This window comes from Macaca mulatta, chromosome 11 (genome assembly GCF_049350105.2).
Source record: "Macaca mulatta isolate MMU2019108-1 chromosome 11, T2T-MMU8v2.0, whole genome shotgun sequence".
NCBI classification, from domain to species: Eukaryota; Metazoa; Chordata; class Mammalia; order Primates; family Cercopithecidae; genus Macaca; species Macaca mulatta.
In genome coordinates this window covers 114,052,961-114,065,949 of record NC_133416.1, presented here as the reverse complement: position 1 = coordinate 114,065,949, position 12,989 = coordinate 114,052,961, and the positions used below count along the sequence as shown (strand labels likewise).

The following is a 12,989-nucleotide window of genomic DNA, read 5'->3' as shown; positions in this document are numbered from 1 at the left end:
TGAAGATTATAATTAGGGATGTAAGGCTTAAGTACAGAAACTTTCCATGACAGACAGCCAAGACAGTAACAATACTAATGTGGCTGTTGATTTCAACAGAAGGTACTTCCTGAAATCTAACATCACTTCTGCAATGTAACATAATTCTATTTTCCTACTGTTATAGTAGCATTCTGGTGCTTGCTATATATATGACCACTACCATTACAGAAATTCTCTACTAAACAAAACGAACAATACACATTGAGATGCAAAGATATCAACCATCTATGAGTACTCATGAGTTTTAGATCATAGCTGAATGTGTTCACACATCCTGGGATGTAAGAAATGCCTAATGTAATTGCTACTTTCATTTAGAAATATGAAATTTCTCAAGAGGTATATTTTAATGGCTCAAATAAAGAGATATCAATATTAAACTGATAAGGAAATAGTTTGTAGAATGAAAAAAGCTAGTAAGACTAATTTAGAATGATGACTTCTGTAATTAGGGAAAGAAAGAAGCAAGATTCTTCTATCTTAGCTTCAAATACTTGTCATAGATAGCCAATTGATAATATCTAAATGGTGGCAGTCTTAAGAAAATAGTGCTTAGAGTCATTGCCAGCTTTCCCCCCAAAAACTCTATTTCTAGGACACACTCTATAAGATCCTACTGAGGCTGACGGCATCAGGGATGCTAAAAGTAACATTACCTACTCAGATCTGATTTGCCAAGAAACAGGCCATGTATGTCCTGTCTAATTGGGAACTGATCATTTCTTTCACCTTCTGACAACCCATTACTTGCATGTCAACAAGGCACGGCACAATGTATGTTTTTGAAAAGTATCTGACTTTGCAGATAGTCTATCCTTGATCACCTACTGCATGATTCACATCACACTCTAGAAGATGGCCAGCAGAAAGCACAGCATGTCAGTGTCACCATGTCAAAAGGAAAGAGCTTTTTTCCAATTTTCAGATGGAAATCTTCAAATGGAACTCAGAAAAAACACAGCTCAAATAACTCCTAATAAGCGGAAACTAAGAATTTACATGGGTTGACGGTTACGAGCGGGATGGAAAGGATGGAGAGGGAATAGGAGGAAGGAGAGGTGGTTTATCTTGGGATAAAAGAGAATAATTATAGTGTCTTTAATTTGTAAGCACTGACTCAGAGAAGACTTCACAGAGTCTCTGGTTTGCCTACTTATTGCACTTATGTATCTGTTAGAAGATGAGTCTCCATATGTTTGTTTGATTAAAATTCACTGTGAAGCCAGACTTCTTTTCTTTTGATATTAATGTGTCTTGTTGCACTATTTTATTGACTTATAAAGGCTTTTATGCAAGAGGGAGGATCAGAACCTACATTTAGATTTCTGAGAAAGACTAAGCATCAAATCATCAACTTAAATAAGTGGTCTTGGTTATACCTTATAAAATCTCAACCTATGGAAAGGAAAGCAAATAGTAAGCAGTAACACTTTTTCAGTACAATCTAAACACACCAGCTCTCTTAGTACTTGGGAGAAGATAATAAGCATGTTGAAAATATCATTTCTTGCATTATTAGCTTTCCTCCATCATTTGAAGTCACTCTCTAAGGCACTAGCTATGAAACTGCCTCTAAAAACACCATTAAATGGAAAGCTTCCAAATCCACAAGAGAAAAGAAACACTTGGAAAATGAAAGACAAAGGAAGTAAAAGGCAAATAACAAACTCAAAGACACAGCCATACTTAGGTGAAAAGAAATTTGATACTATACTTTGGTTTTGCATTTTTGTATTCTTCAGTGTCTGTGTCCTCGTCCTCTGAGTACCAATTATCTCCTCTTCCTCCAGCCAAGAGGCCCCTGGCCGCCAACAGTCCTGCAGCATTCCCATAGCCAGTGTATTTCAGCAGACTATCCACTGCAAAAACAGAATAAGGTTTTAGACAGGAATCCTTGGGTCTTCACCATCATCATCCACCACTCACCAACACAGGAACGTTGAAGACAGACGCTATGGCAGTAAACCTTTAAACAGAGAGATTTTCAAAATGTGGTAGGGTAGTGGTTACACTGAACTACTTACAAATTTTCCCATAGGCTCTGGGGACTAAGAGCCTTTTTTGAGGTATCAGAAACTAAAACAGAGCTGTTTTGAACACACTTTATGGCAAAAGTGGGGCCTCTGGGACTGCCAGACCTTTGGTAAGGGTCACGCTTTAAGTTTCTGATCTCAGATCTTACTATTTAAAAATCCAGTTTTGGAGAAATGATAAGAAACTAGATAGAGTGAAAGATTGGGATTTTAGCAATATGGCACATAATGTAAAATCTCTCTCTCATTCTTTGTTGGAATTGGAGGAAAAGGGAGTAAGAAATAAGAAAACTTAAGGAAGGATATTAGCAAATAGCATAGGCTATAACTTATTGCTTTTTTAAAATAAAAAGTCAGCAACCATATATAGGCACGTGAAGCCCATTAAGAAGGCAGACCCAGGAGTTAGACTGGCTGGATTTCAATAACGGCTCTACCAATTACTAACTGGTTGACCTTGGGTAAGATATGTTGCAGTTTTATCCTAGTTTTCTATTCCGTAGAAATAGAATAGTAACTATCTACCTCACAAGTTAATATATGCAAAGCATGAAAAGTATCTAAAACGAAGTAAACAGTCATTCTTTTTCTCTGAGAAGAGTGGGTAAAATGATCATTTTCGAATTATCTTAGTTTTTTTTTTTTTTAAAAAAGAAGTCTAATGAAAAGTTTGGTTCAGGTTCTCTGTAAGTATTATCCTGCCAACAGGGTCAGGTGATGTCTCTCTTAAGGTGAGCAGACACATACAACTTTTGCAAGGGATACTTGCACTGTAGTAATGTTTTTAGTGATTTCTAAACACCTTTAAGGAAGATACTAAACAATAACTGGCAGCTTTGGTTAGCAGTATTTAATTTTCTTCAGGTACAATTTCAAGGTAAACATTACAATATTTAATCAAAAGATAAGAATTGAGAAAATTTACTGAAGGTCTTTAACAGAATGTTGTTAAAATGTCATCTGAAAGGCAACTGTAGGAAACATAACATAACATACAATCTTATCCATGTATAAAGCCATAGTAAAATCTACATCTGTAATTCAGATCACTTACCTCAAAAAAGACAAAATAGAGCTGGAGAAGATTCAGAAAAAGGTAATTAAAATGACTGGGGAACTGAAAGGGTTGGTGGAAAGGAAAATAGGTAAGAAAAGTGGGTATATATGATCAGAGTATAAAATCATGGAGGATATGGATAGGATAAATGTATTCTAGGATAGAGTTGACTGTTACATTTTCAAATACCTGAACTAGAGGGTCCTTCTCATGACACTGTAAATAGGTGGTATGGGGATAAATAAAAAGACGTCCTGCTTTCAAATAATATAGCAAACTGGTGAAATTTGTGCAAAAGGAAACATGGGCTAATGAGTATATTAAATGATGTTGAAACCAGTCATTTTCAATCTTAAAACCTATTGGTAACTGTGGTCTGTCTGTAATAATCCTCAGTGGGTGCTGGATAGAATCCTATTAGAATTATTGAATGAGGGTGGGGTAAGCCCTCTGAGTAAGTCTGATATGCTCTCTTGGTATCAGTGCCTCCCCAAGATGTAGCGCTTTAGATAAATGAAGGAATCCTTAAAAAGTACTAGCAGAAGAAATGAGTGGTCAGTGTATATAGGTATTCTTAATATTCATGAAGGTCAGACATTTTCTTAATGACCGGTCAGACACAAAGCCACTGAAGGCAAAGGATCACAGATCTAAACCCACACAAAGTACCTTACAGATAGTAGGTGATGTTATCATTGTAAGCATTACTGATAAAGCTTATTTTTAACGAACAAGGAGATGTAGTGGATCCAGAAAAGAAATACTCATTACAATTAGGACACTCTAAATTCAGATATGAATAAATGTTTAAATGAATATACTTAAAGACAAAATAACAATAATAAAAAAAGACACAAAATGGCTAAAAATTAAAAGAGTTTAAAAATGCAAAGGTTATGAAAAGCCAAAATAGGTTAAATAGAAGTAAACAGAATACTAAATAACTGTTCTCTCATGTAGAAAATCTCTCTGGAAGCCAGTTAACAGTAAAAGCCCCTAGCAATTTTATGAAAATCATGTCAACTCCTCTTTCACTGGAACAAACTTTGTGTGCTAACTCTGTGACAGGCAGTGTAGGTTACAAAGGTGACTTAAGACATAGTTTGCCTTCAGAGTAGACAAAGGGTACAGCCAAGAGTTTTCAAATCACATGAACTTCTGTTAACAGGATAAAATATCCAAAAATTGGGGGTAGAGAAGGTGAGACAAATGAAATACGAAATCCTCACAGTGAGAAGCACTGAAGCAGTGTTTCTAGCTACTTTTAAGTCTGTTTTCAAATACACCATATAATATCTTATTTTATACTGGGAAAGTAGTAAATGGAAAACTGCACTTGTATGTTAAGGTGAGCTGCTAGGGCAAACAAAAGATTTTCTGGGTTGTTCTAAAATAAAAAGGAAACACACAAATATATTTGTTCCTTGCATAGTAATTATCCATACAGTTACATGAAAATGCTGCCTAAATGAAACAATTCAGCATTCAGTCAGAAAGTTGCGAGAAATATTTCACCACTATTTTACCGGTATGCTAGAGGGCACTATGAACAGAGGAAACCAACCACGGCAGCACTGTGCAAAGTCAGAACTGCATTGGTAATGATACAGACAGTTACACAAATGTGGGTTCTACCACACTCTAAAATAAAAGCAATACGTTTTTGCTCTTTTACCAAGAACAAAGAATGTCAAGAACCAGCTTCTACCCAGAGACTATTCCCCCTTCTCTGTGAAAATCCTTTTCCTTCTAGTCAAATGCTGTAACTTTTAGAAGACTCAACTAGTGGCTTCATCTTAGTGTCCTTATTTCCAGTCTCACACTCCATTTCTTATTCCACACAACTGCCCAAAATATCTTTGTAAAAATAGGATTTTACAACCTTCCTGAATAAAATCTCTAATGTCTTCCCTTAAAAACTAAGCTCAAATTCCAAAACAGGGCATAAAAGGGCTCGTTTTCTGGCCTCCGCTGTCTTTTCCAAATTTGTCTCCTAAAGATTCCTCACACCTTAAACTAGTCTCTTTTCTATACATTCAAGGCTACTTCCTATTTCTTTGTCCTCTTCTGTGAAGGCTTTCTCTGATCTCCACACCCCCAAGCATTCCCTCTTTCAGGTTGCCATACTACCTGGCACATTTCTCTCTTAGGGCACTTATCATAGTGCACAGAAATTACTCCTTTAAATGGGACCCTGTATTCACCAGCCTGAATTTATAGAGAGCACAAACATTTGCTATTTTATTAAACATTTATGGGGCACCTGCTATCTGTTAAGCACTGGGGATCCAAAGATGAGTAGGACATGATCTCCGACCTAAAGGAAACTCAGTGTCTAGAATATAAGTTCAACAAATAAAGAGTTACAACACAGCAAATGTCAAAAGTATTAACAACAGAGAAGAAAAAATGGCACAAAGGAGAAAATGATGAACTCTGCCTGGAAGGTCTTCACAGAGATGATGCTTAAGTTCGTCTTCAAGGATAAGTAAAGTTCGCCATGGTAACAAAGATGAGGAAGAGCATTCCTCACAAAAGGAACAGCATCTGCCAATCCATGGAGATATGCCAAGAAATGGTGCAGTATAATCAGGCAAGAATAAATAATTTAGTATGACTAAGCATGGAGCGTAACAGGGGAATAGATTTCAAATACACTACACAGAGATTCTGTGGAGGTAAAATTTGGATTTTACCATGCAGGCAACAGAGAATCACTTAAAGTTTTATATGAGGGGAATGACAAAATTATATTTGTATTTTACACCAATCCCTCTGTTAACCATGTGGAAGACAAACTGAAGAAAATCTGACTAGAAACAGAGACATGAGATATTTTAATAGCTTATTAATAGTTAAAATAATTTTAAGGGCTTGTACTAAGATGGTGGTGTGGGAACAGAATGGGGGAAATAAATAAAATATATTTAACAGGAGGTAGAATCTATAGATGTGGTGATTATGACTTCTACAGGTAAAGAAGGAATCTAAGGTAACTCCTAAGTTTCTGGTTTTAGGAACTAAACAGACAATGGTGCTGTTTGCAGAGAAAGTGATAGAAGGATAATGAAAAGGTTGAAGGGCATGGGGATGAAGATCATAAATTCAACTTTAGACATGAGTCTGAGGTACCAGTGAGACACTCAGGCAGAGAGGTCCAGTAAGCAAGTGGATAAATATGACTGGGGTTCAGAAGAAAGGTTGGGGCTAAAGATACATAGATTTGGGAATTTGTGCAAACAGAAGCCAAGGGAGAGGATGAGATTACTCAGGGAGCAATGTGAAATGAGAATGGGGACCAGAAGATAACCACGTCCAGCTAATCTTTGTATTTTTAGTAGAGAAGGGGTTTCACCATGTTGGCGAGGATGGTCTCGATCTCCTGACCTCATGATCTGCCTGCCTCGGCCTCCTAAAGTGCTGGGATTTCAGGCATGAGCCCCCGCGCCCGCGCCCTCTTTCTTAATGCAGTCTCTGTATTCCTAACCCATTGTAACTGTTGCTTGCTGTCTGTCTCTACTTAGTGGTCTGACCTTTGAGCCTTGATCAAGATGCCTTCACTTTCAAATTTCCTTGGCATATCCTTAAGATAAGAGACAGTTCAGACATTCTGAAAAGTTATTTGAATTTTATTTTATTTTAATAGTCTACCTCCAAACCCAAATTCCAAAATCTGATTACTTTTAAGCTGAAGGTAAACTCAGACATTTTCTTTTTTTCTGGCCAGAAGATTTTAAATTTGAACTAGTTGACAACATTTAAAAACAGAGAGCTTCTCCGGAAAACATGGAACATCTGCTAACACTGGCCACATGTTCCTTCATGGTAACCATCAGTTGCTGCTAAAGAGTAGCAACATCCTCTTTATAATCTCCCATAGTCTCTTTGTCTCCCCATCCCAGCCAATTGTCTCCACAACAGTGAGCCAAGTGTCAACTTTCATTTGTCATCTTACATCTAGTCCACCTGACTTACTTTTATTACCAGCCTGATACTGTAGGCATTTGCGTCTGTGACCCTTAAATAAAAAAATAAGTAATAAATGGGCAGAAACATTGTTTATCTTCTATACCTCTGTAATCCCAGGGTCTAGCTCAAAAACATTTGTTGAACGAAGTCTGTTTATTCCAGAAGAATACATTACTAAACTTATAATCAAATTGGAAGGAAAAAATGATTATAGGCCAGGTGCGGTGGCTCACACCTGTAATCCCAGCACTTTGGGAGGCCAAGATAGGCAGATCACAAGGACAGGAGTTCGAGACCATCCTGGCCAATATGGTGAAACCCCGTCTCTACTAAAAATCCAAAAATTAGCCAGGCATGGTGGCATGTGCCTGTAGTCCCAGCTACTCAGGAGGCTGAGGCAGGAGAATCGCTTGAACCTGGGAGGCAGAGGTTGCAGTGAGCTGAGATTGCACCACTGCACTCCAGCCTGGGTGACAGAGCAAGACTCTGTCTCGGGGAAAAAAAAAAGATTATAATGCAGAATTGTTGAGGTCAAATTAAAAATATATTATCTGCTAATGGAGGTTAGCTTTGGGCTCAAAGTTAGGACTATGAAACTAAACACTGGATCTAAAGGGGAACAAAACCAACCATTTCAAATTTAAAAAGTTAACAAAATTCACTTATAAATGTAATTACCATAATTACCATATTTGCTATGACACTCACTCATCAGTAATGTGATTATATTTAGAAATTATTTAGATATGTAATTATTTATTTAGATTTATATATTTAGATATACACTTAGGTATGTAATTACAGGAGAAATAAACTTTATTCTTCCCCATTTTAAAACTTTTTAAAGGTATACAAAAAATACATGTTCATTATAGAAAAATCATACAGACAACTAAAAAAATCACCAGTACTCTTATTACTCAGAGGTAACAATAAATAATATTTTGGTATATATTTTGACAAACCTTTTAAAATGAATAGATACACATATGTGTGATTTTGGATTTATGCATATACATGTATAATTATACTTTAAAAAACAGATCATTTCTGATCTCAAATCAATTCAGCCAATATTTACAGATAACTATGTGCAAGGCACTATGCTAACCACTTAATTCCAAGATGCTAAATCAATCTTTTTTCAAAATCATTAAAGAAGAAGTAAATTGTCTAAAAGAACAGATGCTAAACAGTCTATAATAATAGCTAATATAATTATTATGAGAGGAAATATGGCAGAAAGAAAAGACAGGACCCAAATTTGGACTCCTGCCCTCAGCAACTGTGTGACATGTTATTGAAAGGCTCTCAGGTGGCAGGTTGCTTCATTTATGAAATCAAAATATAATATTTACCTTACAGGATCATTATGAGAATTAAATGAGATTATACATAGAATGTCAGGCACATGATACCTCTCAATTCATAATCATTATGATAATAATCAAATTAGGTTACTAATATACCATCTTAATGTGAACTTAAGTGGTTGGATCAATACATCAGAAATGAAGTTTAAGAATAACAATTGACTTAAGATTTTAAGAGGAGTGAACTTTTCCATCTCCAAATTATCTATCTTACTTTTTTAAAGTACCCCAGTAGAATATAGATCTGCCTAGATGGGATTTTATACTAGCAGATTTACAAAGTAGAAGAAGTAAAAATAAGAATAACTGAATAATCAAAGTTCCTTGTTTGGAAAACTTGCCTTTTGCAGAGTAATCCATATAATTTTAGAAAATATCTTTAATTGTTGGATCTATCTCAGTAGACAATCACTTTATATATACTGATAGAGTAGTATTGTTGTACAGTTATTTTCAAATTTCTCTCTACCACTATCTTAACTTTGTCTCAAGGGTATTATGCATTTTAAAAACTTCTGTTCAGTATATTATATAGCTCACATTCAGTAACTACTGATTGGAAAACTTAGTAAAGAAACCAAAACTCCTATAGCTTTAATTCCAAGAGGAATTAAAAAGAGGAACTAACCTAGACTTGTGCCTGCTTATTAAAATAGTAACCCCTGAATTACTGAAGCAACTTTTCATAATGGCTCTAAGTCCTGCCCCATTAAGATGAAGGCTGGGTTAAGGATACAGAAGACAAACTTTAAACGTGAGTGTGTTTGGTAATGTATCTGTCTTTGCATGTCTCAATGAATTCGGAAGCGTATAAAAAATGTTTTTGGCTATTAATTTTTATTAACTCCTTAGCCTAATAGAACAGACAGTAAGCTTTGGAAAGAATGGAATGAGATGACCAGTACTAACACTATCCATTAAATTTCTCGAATTCCCTCTGAAAGATAAAAGGCAGAGGCAAAGAGAGTTTAACCTACCTCTCTCTTTGCAAAGGACAAAAAGGAATTCAGCAGCAATTTGCTTGACTCCAAGGTCAACATGTGTCATGAGGCGCACCAGCTTATTTCTCACAGTTGAGCCAACTTCAGGTCGATTTGTCACATCCCTCAACGGTGGTAAAACCTGATGGCACAAATGCAAAACCCATCATCAATCGAGGCTACTAGAGTGAGTGAAGATGGTACAATGCAACTGGCCAGTCTTGTAATATCTACTGGGGTTTGTATTGTAGAAGCAAAAAAAAAAAAAAAAAAAAGGTTAGCTTCCAAGTAAAACTAAACAACAAAAAACAGACTTCAAGCGATTTCATGCCTGTGATGAGGTTTCATTTGATCAGAAACATCTCTTCACTGTACCATCACACTATCCTCAAGTGCATTTCCGAGTTTTTGTTCATCTCAGCACCTGGAATGCCTCAACTTGCCTCTATGAAAATCCATTTCGAAGTTTAGGTCAAGTTTCTCTTCCATAAAGACTTCCCTAATACCCTGAGTCATATCGATTTTTACCTTCTCTTGAGTCCTCCAACATTTTCAGTATAGGTTGAGTATATTTTATCCAGAATGCCTGGGACCAGAAGTGCTTCAGACTTCTATTTTGGGGAGATTTTGAAATATCTGTGTTATAGATACATATGGATTAAGCATCCTTAATCCTAAAATCTGAAATCAGAAATGCTCCAAAATGACCATTTCTTTTGAGCATCATGTTGGTGCTCAAAAAGTTGCAGATTTTGGAGCATTCTGGATTTCTAGATAAGGGCACTCAACCTTTATTTAATTAAAAAAACTGTACTTATGTTTTCTAGTTGTTTAATTTTATAATAAAAATGGCTATTAATTTTTGAGTACTTTCTATGCATTAGTTGCTATAATAGATGGTATATATACATTATTTATAATCTTCACAGTAACCCCACAATATATACATTATTTATAATCTTCACAGTAACCCTGCAAAGGAGGTAGTAATATCACTCTCATCCCTGTTTTGTATTAGGTTGGTGCAAAAACAATTGAGGTTTTTGCTATTAAAAGTAATGGCAAATAGACTGATCCCCAGAGGGCTTATGAAACTTGCTTAGTTTGTCTGTTAGTTTGCTCACTCACTTACCCATTCATCCACCCACACACCTTTCTCCTGGTTCTCCTCCTATCTCATGGGTTGCTTTGTCTCAGCCTCTTTTGCCAATTCTCTTTTCTATTCCTGTTTTGTTAATGTTGGAATATTCAAGGGTTGAGTTTGTAGACAAATTCATTATTTTTACTCATTCAATTTGTGATCTCATCCAGTTTTATGGCTTTTTATAGTCTCTGCACCCTGATGACTCCCTAAATCAGCAGTCCCTAACCTTTTGGCACCAAGGACTTGGCTGGTTTCATGGAAGACAATTTTTCCACAGACTGGGGCTTGGTGGGTGGTTTCAACATGAAACTGTTCCACTTCAGATGATCAGACATTAGATTCTCATAAGGAGCACACAACCTAGATCCCTTGTATGTGCAGTTCGCAATAGTGTTTGTGCTCCTATGAGAATCTAATGCCCCAGCTGATATGACAGTAGGCGGAGCTCAGGCAGTAATGCTCGCCTGCTGCTCACCTCCTGCTGTGCAGCCCAGTTCCTAAAAGGCCATGGACAAGGCCCTGGGGTTGGGGGGTTGGGGACCCCTGCCCTAAATTATATCTCCATTGTTGATTTCTGCCCTGACCTCCAATTTTTTTTTTTTTTAAATCATCAAAATTATAGGATTTTACAAAGAGCTATGGAAACTAATAGATTTAAATAAGGGCAGAAATTATATTAAAATGACTCACTTTCATTTTCTAAGATAATTATATCTATGATAGATCTATATAGAGGGTATTCAATCTAACACAATATTAAATACACTGCCTCCCCCTTACTTACACTTACAGACTGATTACAGAGCAAATTAAAGTATCCCGAAGTCATCCTGTTAACTGGTGCTTTTCAGGCTAGTGATTTTAGACTGGAATATGCATTCCAAACACCTGGGGATCTTGTTAAAATGCAGATTCTCATTCAATTAAGCTTTCGTGGGACCCATGACTGATTCCTTGTTTCTTTTTTCTAACCTTCTTAAATTTTTATGTGTACCACACAGTATTTTTTTTTGTAGTTTTTTTTTTTTTAATTTTTAATTTTTGGCCGGGCATGGTAGCTCACAACTGTAATCCCAGCACTTTAGGAGACCAAGGCAGGAGGATCGCTTGAAACCAGGAGCTCGAGACCAGCCTGGGCAACAGCAAGACCCTGTCTCTACAATAATAATAATAATAATAATAAACTATTTAAAAAGAAAAAAATTTTTTAAATTGTTGTGGGTACATAGTAGGTTATATATTTATGGAGTATATGAGATATTTTGATACAGGCATACCATGCATAATAATCACATCAGGGTAAATGGGGTATCCACTATTTATGCTTTCTTTGTGTTACAAACAATCCAATTATACTTTTAGTTGTTTTTAAACTAGACAACAAATTATTGTTGATGTCACCCTGTTGTGCTATCAAATACTACATCTTATTCATTCTATTGAACTACATTTTTGTACCCATTAGCCATCCCCACTCCTCCTTCTCCCCCCACTCCCCCACTATCCTTCCCAGCCTCTGGTAACCATCATTCTATAGGTACAATGTTGTACAGCAGATCTCTTGATCTTAATAATTTTATATTATTGAAATTTTGTATCTATTGAATAATAACTCCCCATCTTCTCCACAGCCCCTGGTAACCACTATTCTACTCTGTTTCTGACCTCCAGGCTTTTATAGACCTTTAAAACTTAGCAGTTCCTATACAGGACTCTTGAAGTTTCCACCAAACCTGTTCCTCATGCAGTTTTCCATCTCATTAAATGGTAAGTCCATTCTCCCAATTGCTTAGTACAAAAACCTTGGAAATATCCTTGACTCCTCTCTTTAATATCCATCCATCAGCATATTATGTCAGCTCCACCTCTGAAATATACCCACAATCCAACCACTTCTCCCCACCTCCTCCAGTATTACCAAGTCCAAGGTACCAATATTTCTCTCTGGACTAATATCAAAGCCTTGTAAGTGGTCTCTGCTTCCATGCTGGTCACTCTCTAATTCATTTTCTACATAGCAGCTAGGATGATCCTTTGAAAGTCAGATCATGTCACTCCTCAAAGTTCTCCAGTTCCCATGGCTTCTCATCTCACAGTAAAAGGCAAGGTCCTTACAACTTCCTTACAGGATTCCACATAATCTGGCTTCCTGCTACTTCTTCCACTTCATTTCTACTATTCTCCCTGCCTATGCTGTTACAGACACACAGACCTCCATGGACCTTCCTAAACATGCCAAGTACTTTCCTGCCTCAGGTCTTTTGCATTTGCTTCTCTTTCTGCCCAGAAACTCTTTTTCTAGAAACTTGCATGGCTCTCTCCTTACTTCCCTCAGGTGTTTGCCGAAATGTCACTTATAGGAGACATTCCCTGACCACTCTATATCACTAA

The 12,989-nt window shown here is 36.5% G+C and overlaps 1 protein-coding gene across 14 annotated transcripts in view; it reads right to left on the bottom strand.

Moving 5' to 3' along the window:
- RIC8B (RIC8 guanine nucleotide exchange factor B) overlaps positions 1–12,989 on the bottom strand; it is a 113,399-nt gene that overhangs the window by 25,264 nt on the left and 75,146 nt on the right. For all 14 annotated transcript variants that reach the window (XR_013401305.1, XR_001448193.3, XR_001448192.3 and 11 more), the window contains 2 exons: positions 9,452–9,596; positions 1,757–1,901 (listed from right to left, as the gene is read on the bottom strand). Coding sequence is in view for 7 of the 14 variants with exons in the window: in XM_015152671.3 (XP_015008157.1) it covers positions 1,757–1,901; positions 9,452–9,596 (290 nt within the window). In the remaining 7 variants the exon portion in view is untranslated. The remainder of the gene's footprint in view (positions 1–1,756; positions 1,902–9,451; positions 9,597–12,989) is intronic.